The 18,083-nt window shown below is 48.4% G+C and overlaps 1 protein-coding gene across 6 annotated transcripts in view; it reads right to left on the bottom strand.

The window, feature by feature from the left end:
- The window catches only part of zswim8 (zinc finger, SWIM-type containing 8), a 27,297-nt gene extending 10,235 nt beyond the window's left edge, over nt 1–17,062 (bottom strand). For 3 of the 6 annotated variants that reach the window (XM_069174734.1, XM_069174736.1, XM_069174735.1), the window contains exons 1-10: nt 15,523–17,061; nt 5,959–6,112; nt 5,358–5,452; nt 5,081–5,253; nt 4,429–4,536; nt 4,243–4,324; nt 2,877–2,997; nt 2,538–2,739; nt 884–1,059; nt 1–726 (exon numbers count right to left, since the gene is read on the bottom strand). The exon at nt 1–726 is cut by the window's left edge and continues 577 nt beyond it. In XM_069174734.1, the coding sequence (XP_069030835.1) occupies nt 1–726; nt 884–1,059; nt 2,538–2,739; nt 2,877–2,997; nt 4,243–4,324; nt 4,429–4,536; nt 5,081–5,253; nt 5,358–5,452; nt 5,959–6,112; nt 15,523–15,700 (2,015 nt within the window). In that variant the 5' untranslated portion in view covers nt 15,701–17,061. Of the gene's footprint in view, nt 727–883; nt 1,060–2,537; nt 2,740–2,876; nt 2,998–4,242; nt 4,325–4,428; nt 4,537–5,080; nt 5,254–5,357; nt 5,453–5,958; nt 6,113–15,522 lie in introns of all 6 variants that reach the window. The other 3 variants (XM_069174737.1, XM_069174733.1, XM_069174732.1) reach the window with 2 other exon arrangements.
- Between the last annotated feature and the right edge of the window lie 1,021 nt (nt 17,063–18,083).

Raw genomic sequence — 18,083 nt, 5'->3', positions numbered from 1 at the left:
GGCGGCGGGGGCAGGAACTCGAAGGTGTTGCTGGCCTCGGCCCCCAGAGCCAGGCTGCAGCCGTCGTCCAGGCTAAGCTCAGCCAGGTCGGGCTCCAGCGAGCTGTCCTCGCTGCTGGTTCTCCGCTTCGCGCTGGCATGCTTCCCCCCTCCCAACCCTGCACCTCCTCCTGGACCTCCTACAGATGCCCCCTTCCCTCCCGTCGTCATCTTCAGCTTCCCTCCAGAGGAGGAGGAGCCCGGCCCTTTGTACATGCACTTCCCCCCTCCGTCCTCCAGGGACAGCGAGACGCTCCCTCCCAGACGCACCAGCATCCCCCCCCCTCCGCTGACGGACAGACCCTTCCTCTTGGTCAGGATGGTCTCCTTCGGTCGCACCGCCACCTCCTGCTGTGACGGGTGACCTCTTCCTTTAAAGTCTCCCCCCGCTCCCTCTCTGCCTCCTCCCCCTGACTCTGAGGAGTCGCCGCCCCCCCCTGCCGCAGCTTTGACCCCCCTCTGGTGCTGCACTGCCCTGGACCAGCAGAAGGTGGCGCTCTTCTTGTCTGCGCTGCAGTAGGTGATGCCCTCCAGTGGGTAGGCCACCTCCCAGTTGAAGTAGCAGGACTCCACGGCCGGCTTGAAGCCCTGGAACAGTTTATCCAGAGACTTACGATGTTGTCCTCGCTTCACGATCTCGATAACCTTCAGGTGCCACTGCTTCAGCTGCACCGCCAGCTCCAGACGCCTGCAAGAGAGAACACACACACACACACACACACACACACACACACACACACACACACCCTGTTTAATGTTCTCCACGATGTTACACAAGCTGTCTTTACAGTGATAAATGAGCTCCCTCTGGTTTTATCCCAGCAGCGTGGTGCGGGTGGTCTGACCTGCAGGGGCTCATGGTGGGGTCCAGCACCGCCAGCCTCCACAGAACCACCATCTCATCACACATGCTGGCACAGGCGTGAGCCGCCACCTCCGACTGGCCGTTGCTGCGGCCGGTGTGTCCGCTGGCGCTGCTGTGGGAGGCGGACGTCCGAACGCTGTACCACCAGCTGATGATCTGAACACACAGACAGGTGAGTGTTGGAGAACCAACAGGATTCAAGTCCAGCGCACCAACATGAATAAAGGTCATACATTAACAGCTTGTCGTGATATAAAGACACACGGACAACATTTAAAAGACTTCTGGGGCCGAATATTGAACACAGTCGGGACAGTACTGGATATAACACTGGACCCTGAATGCCTCACAACACTACGGGGCGACGCATCCCGGCCTTTACGACACTTTTATATGATTTAGGTAGAAACACACCCTCCGTCCTTCACACAGTAGCTGGTTAAAGGAGATCTGAAATCATATTAAACTTGTAGAGATCAGAACCTCAGTCAGAGACTCCAGTGAGGGACGGAGTTTTGCTTGTTGTTCAAAATATTTATAAAATAAAAATAGGTAGAAAATCCCCCCAGAAATTCAACATGTGTTCCAGTTGTAAATCTGAGGATTGTTCAGAGGTGCTGAGCGAGTTACATCCTCTGTGATGTCAACATTGCTTTATGTTCCCACTTCATTATCACCATAAAGCTCCGGGGCCTCATTTATAAAACATACAATCATACTAAAAGTGTACGTGCGCACGAAAGCATAAACACCTGCACGCAATGTTCCTTTTATAAATCATAATCCAGGTGGAAATGTGCGCTACGTAGATCCGCCTCATGTCCTCCTTCAACACGTTATGAAGGTCGATGCCTCTAAAACGATCCGTGTGGGTCGGCGGTTCTTTCTCCGACAGAGTCGAGGTGTTTGTGGACGAGGTGGACGATGTGAAGCTCAGATTGTTCGCTGGTCACAAACTAAAGAAAACACGTTGCAGTGATAGAAGTTCCACCGCGACGTCTCCATGACGACGCAGTGGAAGAACTTCTCCACAACAACTGCAGTCAACTATGAGAAAATATTAAAAACTGACTCTGTTCTGCAGTTCTTTAGCCTGATGCTGTTTGATGTCATCTTGTATTTGTTACAGATGATGATGATGATGATGATGATGATGATCAGTTTGCCTTGTTAACGCGGTGAAAAGAAAAATGTGAGATTTAGATTTGCTTCTATTATTTACCGTATAAAGTTGCTGATGGAATAATTAAAGGTGACGAGCCGAACTGATCCTGCTGTTCTGGATGTTAATGATAAAGTGGACTCGCGTCCAAATAAGATGTGAAGTGACATTGAATGTGAGAGACTTCGTTATTCGTATCAAGATGTCCGTCACGTTTCATTTCTACAATCTGGCTTCAGTCCACCACCTCATCGTCTGTCTACAAACATACGTACGGAGTCACAGTTTGCTTTCAGGTGCCACATTTTCCCGTTAAATGAGTTTTTATAAATCCAGATTTAGCGTGGGGAGCGACATTCGCCTCTTTCAGGCCCGTTGTGTGCTTAATGGTGATAAATGAGGTCTCCTGGTCTGTAGTTCTTAAATCTGGTTTCCTTTCAGCAGCTGGAGCCGACGTCCCGTCACACTCTACCTGCTCGTAGGTGAGGCACTGCTCCGTGAGGATCTCCAGCAGCGGGGCGGCGTTGCTGTCTCGCCTCTTGAACATCTCTCTGACGATGGACAGCAGGTTCCAGATGCCTTCGGGCTCTCGGCCCCTCAGAGGCCGCAGCAGACAAGCCCACTCGGCGGCGGCCGGCGGCTCCGTGGACGACAGGTACATGGAGTTCACGTCGCTGTGAATAACACAGAGCATGGATTAACACTGAAGGTACGTCGAACAGGAAGTCAGAGGAGGTCAGAATAAAATATAAACAGTGAAGCCTGCAGAGATGCGAGGAGGAGCAGGACGAAGGGAGGAGGTGGTGTGTACCTGAAGACGACAGGTGAGGGCCCACAGAACTTGTGCAGAGTCTTCTTGATGTTGTCGCTGAGTGTGGACTCATCCAGGTACCAGGTGCTCTGGTCGGACGCCGAGGGGCCTGCTGTTGGGTCTACACACACACGCACACACGCACACACACACACACACACACACGCACGCACGCACGCACGCACGCACGCACGCACGCACGCACACACACACACACACACACACACACACACACACACACACACACACACACACACACACACACACACAATTGAGTACCAACTGGGGCTCGACTTCTTCTCGTTCCACAGACCTCCAATGCTGACAAATTGGAGGAGCAGCTGTTCAGACTTTCTCTTTTCTCCACTTACAGCTAAACAACTGTCCAAACCGTTCTACCACACCAGTAACTCTCCTCCCTCTAGAGCTGCTGTACACACACACACACACACACACACACACACCACAAACACACACACACCGCTCTGCATCAAGGAGCCCAGACTTCAGGGTCAGGTTGATGGCCGTGATGTGCCGCTGCAGCAATAAAAAAAAAAAACACTGCAGACTCGTGTACGGTGATGATCAGAGACGAGTTCTGGATGACCAGACGTCAGAATACAGACGGTGTTTAAAGGAGGAAGCAGCTCAGACTGATGTGACACAAACACACTCGGATCAGAACAGAGTTCAAGCTTCATTTTATATCAACAACATGTCTTCAAATCCTGAGACATTCCTGTGCTCCACACACACACACCTGACATCCTTATGAATGTCATTACATCGGTGTGTGTGTGTGTGTGTGTGTGTGTCTGTGTGTGTGTGTGTGTCTGTGTACGTGTCTGTGTGTGTGTGTGTGTGTGTGTGTGTGTGTGTGTGTGTGTGTGTGTGTGTGTGTGCGTGTCTGTGTGTGTGTGTCTGTGTCTGTGTGGGGAGCACAGGAACATCTGCAGCCCATGCTGTAAAAAAAAAAAAAAAAAAAAAAAAAAAAAAAGAGTTTAAGCTGAAATGCATGAATTTGATTGCTGTGCCGTAATGACACGTGTTTCCATTTCAGCCTCACAGCACTCCTCTGGGCCGGATCTCTGTCCTATCAGAGCTGTGTCCATTGACTGGTAACACAACTGAACCTGCTTCCCTTTAAAAAACAGGCCCACCAGTTTGATGCTTTTATTGTGAAGAGGTTACAGGAAGTGTTTGTGAGTGAAGCACGTTAGCTTGCTCTGTGGTGCAGAGATAAAACGAGAGCAGTGAGCCAGACACAAAGATGAACGAAACGACTCGCAGCTCTGCTCTGGTTGCAACATCAGAACAGATCACAGCCGTTCTCCTGCTGCATGCTGGGAACGACCTGCTGCCGTACCTGGAGCTCCACACACAGTGTTGATGGCAGTGGACTGGGAGGAGAGCAGCTCATCGAGCAGCCGCTGGGCGGTGGGCAGGATCTGCACAAAAACAGCTGGATTAACACTCCACTCCTCCCCTCGTCATGTATGTGACATCACAGAAATATCATACGTGTTGGTTTATGAAGAGAACGGCTGGTTACCTGCTGAGGCAGCTCACTGATGAGATACTGGGCAAACTTCTGGAGCTGGTCCCGCTGCAGCCTCGACAAAGACTCGGAGACCGGAGCCCTCAGACACACTGCTGAGGCCTACACACACACACACACACACACACACACACACACACACACACACAATTGAGTACCAACAGCCAGTAACCTTAAGAAGTCTCCCCCCCCCCCCCCCCTCCTGATAAACCCCCTCAAGTACACTGCATGTCTCCGGGGAGGGTCACCCCCGCTGAACAGCTTGAAGGGTGGGGGCCGGACTGAGGACGACCCACGGGGCCCTCCAAGCTGAAGGTTAGGTGTGGCGCTAACAACCCAGTCCCAAAAACAAAGCATCGTCACGGAAACAGCAATGAAGGAAACTAACACTACTGTGTGGGAGGGGCTTCTACAGTCATTGGAAACCACTGACAGGAAGATGGAGGAGTATATGCAATAACTATACCACAGTCAGCCAGAGGCCAACAGTCTCCCATAGCAACCCCTCCAGGACTGTAACATACTACTATCATCCAGTATCAAGTCATGTCATAATCAACTTATTCTACCTGAGCAAAAATCCAGAACACACACACACACACACACACACACACACACACACACACACACACACACACACACTCACGTTTTGGATCCTGAAGAGGCAGAGCGCCACCACGTGGGCGCACCACTTGGCCCCGGCACCGCAGGTGCAGCTGCAGGAAGTGATGCGGCAGCGATCGAACATGACAGCCACGTTGTAGGCTCCTTTAGACTGCCCCGACTGACTGGAGACGACCGTGGCGCTGAGATGGAAGCCTGGAGGAGACACGGAGACTCACCATCAGACAGGACTCCCTCCGCTGGCTTTAACAGCTTCTGTCCGTCAGCCTACATGTGGTCAGAAAGACGTCTCGGCCTACCGATCTGCAGCGGGTCTTTGACGGCTCGGATCCGGTACAGCTGCTCTCCACGCTGGAACTCATCTGGGCTCCCATTAGCCAGGCAGGAATATAACCTGCAGCACAGGGAGAGCAAAGCAAGGTTCAAATCTGAGGCTTCTTATTCAGTGATTGGTCGATTCTCATCGACAGCAGACAGGAAAGAGACGAGAGGGGAAGAGAAGAAGAACCAGATGTGCAGATGTTATATTTTATCTGGATACAATTTTTATTCTTTTTATCCGGATAAAAAAGACTTCGATTATTTTGGACGTATCAGAAACTTGAAGATCGAAGGAAAGAAAATGTTTCTCTTTCATACAAAGCGAGTCATACATCAAAATCTGAGTAGTATTAACAATCAACAGAATCATTATTTTGTGTAATTTATCAAATTCATTAACTCATGGATATCAGAAAGAATTTTTTTTATTTTTTCCCAAATGTATTTATATTTCTCAGACGGACATCTTCTACCAAACCTGCATCAGTCAGCACAGTACGACTGCACATCTGGAATGGCATCTGTAAAATGTCCCCTAATCAGAGGTGAGGAAGGAAATCTGTGTTTTCATGCACTCACCTGATGTCCTCCTCGTTCTCGGGGAAGCTCCAGTAGGCGATGCGGAGCTGCAGCTGCTCCGGCACGGGAGGGTAGACCTTCTCCACAACCTCAAATGGGATGTGGAACGCCACTTGCTTCGCTGACAACTCCACCAGTGGAATCACCTGACCGTCTGAGGGAGAGGAGGGGAGAGGAAGATCAGCTCAGTCAGACAGGTGAGGTGTTCAATCAGTGCCCACAGCATGGGCAACCTGCACAGGTGTGAATATGGGGAGGTTAAGGTTCTGATGACCTCCACCGAGGAGCTGCTGTTTTTAAGAGTCGACTGTTTGATGTTCGTCAGAAGAACTACTGGACTCATTTTCAGGAAACTTTGAATAAGTGTGCAGCCAAAATAATAAAAAATAAACATTAATGCTGAAGCAGACCTAAATCACAAATAAATAAAATGCTATACATGTTAAACTCCAGTAGATGGTAGTAAAGTTCAATAGTGACAAAACATAGGCCATTCTAGAAATACCATGAGTCCATATCACAATCTACATTCACTGTTAAACAATAATAATTCAAATTAGAGCCGAATTGATGAAAAATAATAATAATAATATTAACAGATAATTTTACCTCAAGCCTCTTTTTCTGCATTATGTTGTGTAAAAATTGTTTGAATCTTGGCACCAAGCAACCAACATACACAGCGATGCTGATTTATTTTGAGAGCTCTATATCATCTGATAAAATCAGCTTGTGAGCTCTCATTTAAATTATATTAAAATTGTAAACAATTTAAAAAAAGATTCCTCAAACAAAGGTGTCAGTCAAAGCACCTCCATGAATAATCAGTTTGATTTTAATGAAGGCACAATGAGAGTCTTTCTTCCACCTTTCTTCTTTTCTGATGAATGAGGGATTATTTTCAGATGGACCTCCAGAAAACTAATAAGAAGGAGTGACTTTAGCTAACAACACCGAGATAACTGATGGACACATTTTATTCACTTTGGATTTGATGAGAGAAGTTGAATGGGAGTCTATGGAGCCGGAGGCTTTTTGGAGCCGACCTCTAGTGGCACTCGCTGGTATTGCAGCTTCAGGCCTCATTTGTCAGATGTCCACTTGTATATACTTGTATACAGTGGGTACAGAAAGTATTCAGACCCCTTTAAATGTTTCACTCTTTGTTTCATTGCAGCCATTTGCTAAAATCAAAAAAGTTCATTTTATTTCTCATTAATGTACACTCAGCACCCCATCTTGACAGAAAAAAACAGAAATGTAGAAATTTGTGCAAATTTATTAAAAAAGAAAAACTGAAATATCACATGGTCATAAGTATTCAGACCCTTTGCTGTGACACTCATATTTAACTCACATGCTGTCCATTTCTTCTGATCCTCCTTGAGATGGTTCTACTCCTTCATTGGAGTCCAGCTGTGTTTAATTAAACTGATTGGACTTGATTAGGAAAGGCACACACCTGTCTATATAAGACCTTACAGCTCACAGTGCATGTCAGAGCAAATGAGAATCATGAGGTCGAAGGAACTGTCCAAGGAGCTCAGAGACAGAATTGTGGCAAGGCACAGATCTGGCCAAGGTTACAAAAACATTTCTGCAGCACTCAAGGTTCCTAAGAGCACAGTGGCCTCCATAATCCTTAAATGGAAGAAGTTTGGGACGACCAGAACTCTTCCTAGACCTGGCCGTCCAGCCAAACTGAGCAATCGTGGGAGAAGAGCCTTGGTGAGAGAGGTAAAGAAGAACCCAAAGATCACTGTGGCTGAGCTCCAGAGATGCAGGAGGGAGATGGGAGAAAGTTACACAAAGTCAACTATCACTGCAGCCCTCCACCAGTCGGGGCTTTATGGCAGAGTGGCCCGACGGAAGCCTCTCCTCAGTGCAAGACATATGAAAGCCCGCATAGAGTTTGCCAAAAAACACATGAAGGACTCCCAGACTATGAGAAATAAGATTCTCTGGTCTGATGAGACCAAGATTGAACTTGTTGGCGTTAATTCTAAGCGGTATGTGTGGAGAAAACCAGGCACTGCTCATCACCTGCCCAATACAATCCCAACAGTGAAACATGGTGGTGGCAGCATCATGCTATGGGGGTGTTTTTCAGCTGCAGGGACAGGACGACCGGTTGCAATTGAAGGAAAGATGAATGCGGCCAAGTACAGAGATATCCTGGAAGAAAACCCCTTCCAGAGTGCTCTGGACCTCAGACTGGGCCGAAGGTTCACCTTCCAACAAGACAATGACCCTAAGCACACAGCTAAAATAACAAAGGAGTGGCTTCAGAACAACTCTGTGACCATTCTTGACTGGCCCAGCCAGATCCCTGACCTAAACCCAATTGAGCATCTCTGGAGAGACCTGAAAATGGCTGTCCACCAACGTTCACCATCCAACCTGACTGAACTGGAGAGGATCTGCAAGGAAGAATGGCAGAGGATCCCCAAATCCAGGTGTGAAAAGCTTGTTGCATCATTCCCAAGAAGACTCATGGCTGTACTAGCTCAAAAGGGTGCTTCTACTCAATACTGAGCAAAGGGTCTGAATACTTATGACCATGTGATATTTCAGTTTTTCTTTTTTAATAAATTTGCACAAATTTCTACATTTGTTTTTTTTCTGTCAAGATGGGGTGCTGAGTGTACATTAATGAGAAATAAAATGAACTTTTTTGATTTTAGCAAATGGCTGCAATGAAACAAAGAGTGAGAAATTTAAAGGGGTCTGAATACTTTCCGTACCCACTGTATATGTCTGTGGTACAGAACAGCATCGTCAGTCCCCCCCCCCCCCACCCACCCACCGACCGATCCATTTTTATCACCAAGTGACAGATTCACTCTGACAAACCGGTCGTACACTGAAGTCATCAGTGTGTTGTTCTTTCGGACTCTGATTTCAGTGGAGTCGGTGTAATGATCCAAGCCACCAGCACAGTCTCTTCAAGAAGCTTCACAAATTACACATCTGACAAGGTCAAGTCAAAGTTTTTTTTTTTTTAAATAGTGAAGATATATAAATTGTTGCTGGTGAAGACTGCAGAAGAAGCACAATGACTGGCGTCATCCTGAGAGTACAGAGATCTGCCAGAGGAGAAAAAGTGACGGGTGTCCGATTACAGAGCTCATTTCAGAGCCACAACTTCTGCTGCTGTTTACCATATATGGAGGAAAGCCTGTGTTCATATGTAAAGGATCAGGGGCTCATAGGAACCGGCCCTGGGAACACCAGCCAGACCAGCACTCATATGTTATGTGGGAGTATTCAGCTGTAGTGTCAGACAGACAGACACAGACAGACACACAGACACAGACAGACACAGAGACACAGACACACACACAGACAGATACAGACAGACAAGACAGACACAGACAGACAGACACAGACAGACACACAGCCACAATGCATATGGTGGAAAACAGACAGCACTTGTTTGTCCCATGATAGAAATGGGAGCTATTATGCCTTGTTTGACAAAATACTGAGATTTGATCAATTTCAAGAACTGCAACAAAGTGATTGAATTTTTATGGTAGCAAAAATGTAACTTTAAAATATTCAGTAAAAATCTGTTGTACATCATTGTACTAAAGTTGCTCCTCTTTTGTGAACCAACGTCTCCACTGGGGAGTTGCTTCAACCCTGTTTGTTGCTGCTTTGCTGAAGGCACGTAGGCAACATACGTCATCCTGTTATAATACAGACACTCATAATGGTAGAACATCACTATGTCAACCAGTCAGAATATTGCCATTACCACCATAGCATTTTTTGGGGATTGAAAATAACAACAATATTAATGTGAATACTGCAACATGGTACACCCCTCATGGCCAGTCTCTGCCTGCCACACACACCTCACCCTCTCCCACAATCCCCACCTGCCCCTATCAGCCTCCTCCTGCCACCACCAGCCTCCTCCTGCCCCTATCAGCCTCCACCTGCCCCTATCAGCCTCCTCCTGCCACCACCAGCCTCCTCCTGCCCCTATCAGCCTCCACCTGCCCCTATCAGCCTCCACCTGCCCCTATCAGCCTCCTCCTGCCCCTATCAGCCTCCTCCTGCCCCTATCAGCCTCCACCTGCCCCTATCAGCCTCCTCCTGCCACCACCAGCCTCCTCCTGCCCCTATCAGCCTCCTCCTGCCCCTATCAGCCTCCACCTGCCCCTATCAGCCTCCTCCTGCCCCTATCAGCCTCCACCTGCCACCACCAGCCTCCTCCTGCCACCACCAGCCTCCTCCTGCCCCTATCAGCCTCCACCTGCCCCTATCAGCCTCCACCTGCCCCTATCAGCCTCCACCTGCCCCTATCAGCCTCCTCCTGCCCCTCTCAGCCTCCTCCTGCCCCTATCAGCCTCCTCCTCCCACCACCAGCCTCCTCCTGCCCCTATCAGCCTCCTCCTCCCACCACCAGCCTCCACCTGCCCCTACCAGCCTCCACCTGCCACCACCAGCCTCCTCCTGCCTCCACCTGCTCCCACCTGTGTATAATCCTACTTCCCTCTGCTCTGCATGTTTGTCATGTGTGACCCCGATTGCTGTTTGTTCCTGCTGCCAAGTACGTGTCTGTCTGCCTGCCTGCCTGCCTGCCTGCCTGCCTGCCTGCCTGTCTGTCTGTCTGTCTGCCTGCCTGCCTGCCTGTCTGTCTGTCTGTCTGTCTGTCTGTTTGTCAATAAGCTCATTTGTACATTTTGAAATAAAGCACCTTAACCTGACAGCCTGCTCTGCTGACACAATTGTGACAATCAAGAGCTGAAATGAACAATGCTGAACAGAATCTGTGCCGAAACCCTTTACTCTTAAGTAGGCCTATTATAATTTAAATAATTTAAGAAATTACTGTCAGTAACTGTATTAACTTTCCTGTAAAATATAATTTTTTTAATTATGCAAAGGAACCCATTTCCAAGCCTGAAACTACCATAGCAACACTCCTCCTTTATCTCTCCCCAGGAATACGACTGTTGTACAACTACTCGCTGTTCTTCTTTCCTCTGAGTTGGAAAACAGTAAAGAGTCGTATAGAGGACTGATCTTCTTCTGTGAAACGACCAGAGGATGAAAGGTGGAGATGTTTAGGATGTCTACAGGCTTCTGTTTGGTGACGGAGACCGATCTCCATCACCACATGCCTTAATTTAATTCCTGCTAATTAAACCATCAATTTAAAAATGAAGGAGGTTGTGCTGTCACCATGAGGTGTTCATTACAACTCTGGTATGCAGTGAGAAACTGGGACGTGACGAACAGAGAAGACTTAAAACCTGAAGAGAGAAGGGTGGCTGGGTAGTAACAGAGATCATGGTGCTTGCTTCTGATTGGCTGCTGCGGGTGAATGACAGCAAGCTGGCCACCAATCAGCTGCTAACATAGGGGGAAGCCACTACAACAGCTGTTCCTGATGAGCTGAGGACTCACTGGACCACTCGCTGTCTCACCTCCGTCCTCACTCCCTCCTCTCCATCTTCTCTTCCTCCTCTCCCCCTCCACCTCCTCCTCTCCCTCTTCTCCTCTCCGCCTCTTCCTCCCCTCCTTCCTCCTCCTCCTCTCCTCCCTCTCCGCCTCCTCTCCTCCTCCCCCTCCCTCTTCGCCTCCTCCTCTCCGCCTCTCCCTCTTCTCCTCCTCTCTCCTTCTCCCTCTCCTCCTCCTCTCCCCTTCTCCTCTCCTCCTCCTCCCCTCCCTTTCTCCCCCTCTCCTCTCCTCTCCGCCGCCTCCTCCTCTCCCTCTTCTCCTCCTCTCTCCTTCTCCCTCTCCTCTCCTCCCCTCCCTTTTCCCCACTCCTCCTCTCCTCTCCTCCTCTCCCCTCCTCCTCCTCTCCACAGGGGTTCCATTAGTGCACCTTTACAGTGCAGCAGGTGTGATATTGTGCTCACTAGTTAAAATCGACACCAATGTTTAAGTGGAGGGTAAATTTACTGGGACCAACAGCTGATATAAAAACAGAGCGGTTAAGTAGCAGACAGAAGTCATTTAATAATGACGGACTGATCTTTATTTTCCTCTGTGATGAAGCATGAAGATCTGCTGTGCAGCCAGCAGTGCGTGCCACATGCAGCCCTTTGGATCGGTGTGGCGGTTCAGCCGGCTGCACAACGCCGTCTTTGTTTCCCATCGCTCACCAGTCAAGGTTTCCTTCTCCATTTTCTAAAGCGGCTCTCCGTCCTGACGCGAGGCAACACACCGGTTTCACACCGGTTTCACAAGGAGGACTTCGGTTCAGGGACAACGCTGGAGACAGACCTCCTCTGTGCAGCATGTATGGCGTCAATCAATTTATTTTCTCTGGTCTCTACAGCTAAAATTACCATAAACTTATCAAAACTGTGTCCAGATTGGAATATTGATGTCTCACCTTTATCAAATCTAAACCACATTTTGGAAGCAAACATTTTTTTTTAAACATTTAACTTGAGTGGCCGTACTTGAACGAACTTTGTCTTTTGGTCCGTTTACAGTTTAAACATCTTCACACTGACTTCTCATTGTAAACATCATTTGGTTTTGGACGTCAGGTCAATCTTACATTTTTCTCGTCTTTTAATTCTAGTTTTGATCTCCATCAGAAGATGATCAGAAGACAGTGACTTCATTTGAACCGTTTTCCGTTGTCGTCATCAGCTGCACTACAGAACCGTCTGGAGTCGTCCACCGTCAGTACGGCTGGTCGGCCGTTAGACAGCTCGGTGAACAGGTGACTGAATCACTCACGTACACCTGTTGGAACTGGTCTGAACTGTTCACCAACAAACAGATGAAGACGGTCAGCAATGCCGCAGGTTTTTCACAGCACCTACTACGTCGTACGATCAGAACCAAACCACGACGAGAGCCGAGCAAATGTGCGGTTGAGTGTGTGAGCAGTTCCCGTGTCTAGTTTCCCCCCCTGCTAATTAAAGTAAAGGCGGTTAGCTCCTGAAGTTAGCGCCAATAGATTAGCCACACCTGATCAGACTGACCTTTAAGGGGGACCAGCTGTTCTGACAAACGATCAGTACAACAGCCATCCTCTCACCCTGCCCTTTCAAGCAGGTTAGAGAACCTATGTGATTAGGAAACTCACAAAACACTTTAAAGTCCCTCTCCAGAGCCAGTGTGTCCTTTGTCCTTTCTGTAGAAACATGGCGGGGCACCATGCAACCATAGACCGTATATAAACATTTTTATAGCTTCCAGAGCTGTAAAATGGTTCCGATCCAGAAGTGTCTTCAACTGCAATACCAGCGAGTGCCACTAGAGGTCGGCTCCAAAAAGCCTCCGGCTCCATAGACTCCCATTCAACTTCTCTCATCAAATCCAAAGTGAATAAAATGTGTCCATCAGTTATCTCGGTGTTGTTAGCTAAAGTCACTCCTTCTTATTAGTTTTCTGGAGGTCCATCTGAAAATAATCCCTCATTCATTAGAAAAGAAGATTCAAGAAGACCTGTTTTTGGGGGCGTGTCTGTTTGATTGACAGGCCTGTGGTGCAGTCAGGTTACAGCTATCGGTGGCTTGGTTTTGACCTGATGACTATGAGGACGTAATTAAGACGGAAAGAACACTTATTAATGTCACATCTAAATGTATCTGCCCACTGATCCCAATAACACCAGGTGGAGGTGTCATCGAGCTCCGACGGCTGACAGCATCACAGGTCGGTCTAATTCTCCACTGAAGAATGGTGCCGATGATCAATACAAGTCCAGTATTCATTTCCTTTCCCCTGGGGTTTGTTCTGCATATATTTGTGAGGAAATCTTTCCATGAGCTGCGTGATAGTTCACTATTTTTATTAAATGGTATCTAACTGCGTGTCTGAACGTACGTTCAAACCACTGATAGAAAAGAGATGTAAAAGCTGTATTCAGTCTTCTTTTCTAATGGATGAGGGATTATTTTCAGATGGACCTCCAGAAAACTAATAAGAAGGAGTGACTTTAGCTAACAACACCGAGATAACTGATGGACACATTTTATTCACTTTGGATTTGATGAGAGAAGTTGAATGGGAGTCTATGGAGCCGGAGGCTTTTTGGAGCCGACCTCTAGTGGCACTCGCTGGTACTGCAGCTGAAGACACTTCTGGATCGGAACCATTTTTCAGACCCGGAAACTACGAACACTCCCCAGAACGTCCTCATGATGTAACGTTTTACACACTCATTACAAATGGTTGTAAACTTTACATTTACTGAACGTTACATCCAAGCAAAATGTCTTTGTTAGCGTTTGAACTACTTGTGTCAAATAAGTGTAAAAATGTAAACTCCGATGGGACGCTTCACCAACAATACAAGTTTGAATTAAAAACAAGAGTTGTGGCAGCATGTCCGGCTCAGTCAGAGACCATAAAGCTCGTGACCCCGAGGAGTGGGAACTAAGAAAGGTTTCTCTTTGCTCCGAATAAAAAGACACAACCATCGAACCCTTTGTGATGGTTCAACCCGCGAGTCGTGTCACACGGTGCCTTCCTGGGATATTTTTAACACATGTTCCTCTAAAATCTAACCCGACATATTTTTGTAAATTGGTACACTTCTGGATTGTCCCTCCAATTGTACATTTAGTCCTGTGGGTTTGAACAACGGCTGCTTCCAGTCTGTAAAGGTCTCGTTTGCTGAACCCAATGACACTTTGAAGTGTCCCGTTTTCATTCAACAGTTCGGTCCAACTCGAGACCGAGACGTCTCTCAACCGAGAGCAAAACCCTGGGACCAGAGGTGCAGCTGCTGGGAGCTCTCGGCTCGACAGTTGTCAAAACCTTCTCTTCACTCTTTGTTAGGAACCGACCGAAGGGCAAGTCACGAGGGGCACGCCGGCAAAATAACCATCGTGCGACATACAGCGTTAATCGGAAAAGCGAGGCACACGTTCACCTCCGGGACGGACCGTAACAGCATCGTCTGTCACTCAGCAGCTCTGGCTGCTGGTTGGCTGGCGATGGGTTTAGTAAACAAAAACAAGGGGGGGGGATCTCTGGAGAACCGCCACAGAGAGGAGCATGGAGGCACTGAGAGGCACACACACACACACACACACACACACACACACACACACACACACACACACTCTCACACACACACACACACACACACACACACACACACACACACACACACACTCTCACACACACACACACACACACACACTCTCTCACACACACACACACACACACACACTCTCTCACACACACACACACACACACACACACACACACAGGAAAGTTTCCCCTGCAGCCAGTGGGTTTGCACATTCTCAGGACTCTTTTCCAACGTTAGAAGTCACATAAGCGTTGAATCACACCGTACAGGTGCTCCTTCAAAAGGCTGACACAAACACTGCTGATGTGATTTTTATTAAGACCATAAAGTTCAATAACTACAATCATCAAAATAAGTGATCGGCCTTTTATAGTTTAAAAAGAAAGAAATGATACACAGAAGAGGTTTCTGAGCAACAGGTAGTCCTGACAGCGTCCTTCAGCCCTGTTGTTATTAACTTCAGCAAACTTTCAGATTGAATGGAAGTGTGTGTGTGTGTGTGTGTGTGTGTGTGTGTGTGTGTGTGTGTGTCCGTCTCCTACCTTTAATCTTGACCGTGGGGGAGTTGGGTCCAGCGGACTGCTTCCTCCATCCCCTCCAGTTCTGACAGAGACTCTCGGCCTCGGAGATGAAGGAGCACAGAGAGTCTTCCTCGAACCGGTCCGAGTCTTCGAAGGAGAACCTCTCCCCATCCTCCCACTCGGCGAACATCAGTTCCATCACATCCACTTTTGAAGGGCTCGGAGTCCAGAGGACTGCGGACCGAGGCCACGGCCTTCCTTCCGTCCGGGAGTGGAGGGGGAAGCCCGGGGAACCGTGTCCAACAACCCTGGAGGAGAGTGTGAAGACCGGGGGGGGAGGGGAGGCCACCGGCAACCAAAACCCAGCTGAGAGGCTTACCGCTGGGCCTGAAACCCAGCTCCGCTCCACGACACCACCTCAGGCCCTCCGACCCGCTCCCGCGGCTCGCCGCTGCCGCCTCTGAGGCTCAGATGGCTCGTTTTAGGAGCCCGCTCCTCTGAGCTGGAGCTCCTGACGACCAGCACTAAAGGAAAGACAAAAAGACAACTTCAGTAACACGTCCCTTCCTGCGGACGGAAACACGGACACGGCGCAGCTTTCTGCAGAGACGCAGGAGATTAAATCTTCAAGAAGTCCTGAAGTTGTTTTCGTCCTGCTCCTCGGCTCGGTCTGACCCAGGAACCGCTCAGGTTTTACAGCAATACGCCGCAAGTGTTCCAACAATCAACATAAACATCCTCTAACGTCAAACACTTGGACATGGACACCGGTTCCGTCTGATGTCCCCTTTGTTCCACGTTGTAATGTTATCATGGCTGGATGCTAATGGGAGTGAGCAGTTAGCTGTCGTTAGCATGGAGCTAGTTTGAACTACATACTGAAATAAGACACAGCGCATGTCACCCTCCGCTGACAGCCCCCGGTGAGGTCCGATTGGGCTGCGAGTCCGTCGACAGGCTCTCCCAGCTCGGCTGTACCCCGGTTGTGCTTCGGTCCCGGCTGGTCTTCACATTAGCTGTGTGTACTAGCAGCGGGAGGCTAACGGTCGGCTAACTTCGGCTAGCTCGCCTCGCCGTTTGTTTACATGGACCGCCGACGCTGCGCACCTTCCGCCGGCTGAGGACTACATGCTTCTCCGCGCCTCCTGTCTTCGGGCTTTTATCGGAAGTTTCCACTCGGTTTGTATTCACGGTGTTGAGCCCCGGTCTTTGTATGACAGGCTGCCGTGCCTGACGCTCAAAACGATGTAAATCCTCAGTCGTCTCCGCTGAAGAGATTCAGGACGAGTCCTTCCGATGTCTTCCGATGTCTTCGGATGTCTTCCGTCCGCCTGACGCCGGTTGTCCTGGCGTCTTGTGATCGTCCTATGCCTCCAAATGACACCGGGATCCCCCGCTGGTTGCCAGTATCCCGTCGTCCAGGCTCTCCGAGTGCATCGGTCTGCCGGGGGAAGATGGCTCACCTCTCCGCAGCTCCTCCTCCCATCAGCTGATCACAGCTTCCGGCTGCCAGCTCTTCAAAAGACAAGCGGCTCAGATGCTTTCGGTTCGGCTGGAGTAAAGCGCAGTCGGGCGGAGGGGGTGGTGTCCGCGGACCGAGCAGGTTCAAACCCCCGCACCGGCCGTTTCCACCCTCCGTCACTCCACGAGTCAGCTCCATCAGTCCGGCGCGGCTCTGACAACAGGTGCTCTGGCTGCATAGATGCGCGCTGCAGGACGACATCAGACCCAAAAGAGGTAAAACAAAACAAACAAACAATAAAAAGACGAGTATTGGCCAAAAAACACAACAAGACACCAGTTCAGTATCTGTTATCAATGTCCTAAATATGAAATATGGTCACAGGCTCCTCGGTTATGGTGTCGAATAATGGACAGAAAAGAATAATCATCTTATTACGGTCCTATTAGAAGTCCTGCACAGACAATCATCGTCTGTCCTCTGTCTCCCCTGGAAGACGTCTGCAGAGCCAGAAATATAACAGGGACCCCTCTAGTCCGGGACCACCTGTTAAACCTGCAGCTCTCTAATGAGCCCAAATACAGTTTCTTTCCCTCAAATCCACCAACACACACACAGGATCTGCACAGACTGTTTTATTTTTATTACAACATTCTTTGGTGCAATATTCACTTGAGAAAAAAATAGACCACTCAGTGCAATATTAGAAATTATATCTCAGTTTTTAAGTATCTGCAATGTTTTTATATTTATTGGTTGTGTCCTTTTTGTCTCTTCACTGTCGTTTGTCCCTAATTTACACTGATCAGGAGAAGCACTCTCAATATTGTTTTTGTAAAATGACAATAAAATCATTCTATTCTATTCTATTCTATTCTATTCTATTCTATTCTATTCTATTCTATTCTATTCTATAGCCACAAATATGTTTTGTTAGGTTACAGTACAAAAAAAGGTCAGTGCCAAATTTTAAGAAATTCCTGAGACTTCTCATTCACAAGCGTGGGAAAGAAGTGACCTTGACCTTTGACCCTCAAAGTTAAATCATTTAATCATTTAATCTCTGAGTCCAGATGAAGGTTTGTGCCACATTTGAAGAGATTTTTCCTCAAAGCATTCC

This window comes from Embiotoca jacksoni, unplaced genomic scaffold (assembly GCF_022577435.1).
Source record: "Embiotoca jacksoni isolate LCO1_2020_lvr unplaced genomic scaffold, fEmbJac1.0.p SCAF_60, whole genome shotgun sequence".
In the NCBI taxonomy this organism is placed as follows: Eukaryota; Metazoa; Chordata; class Actinopteri; family Embiotocidae; genus Embiotoca; species Embiotoca jacksoni.
Note: the sequence above shows the minus strand (reverse complement) of the source record. Positions and strands in the feature narration are given on the sequence as shown.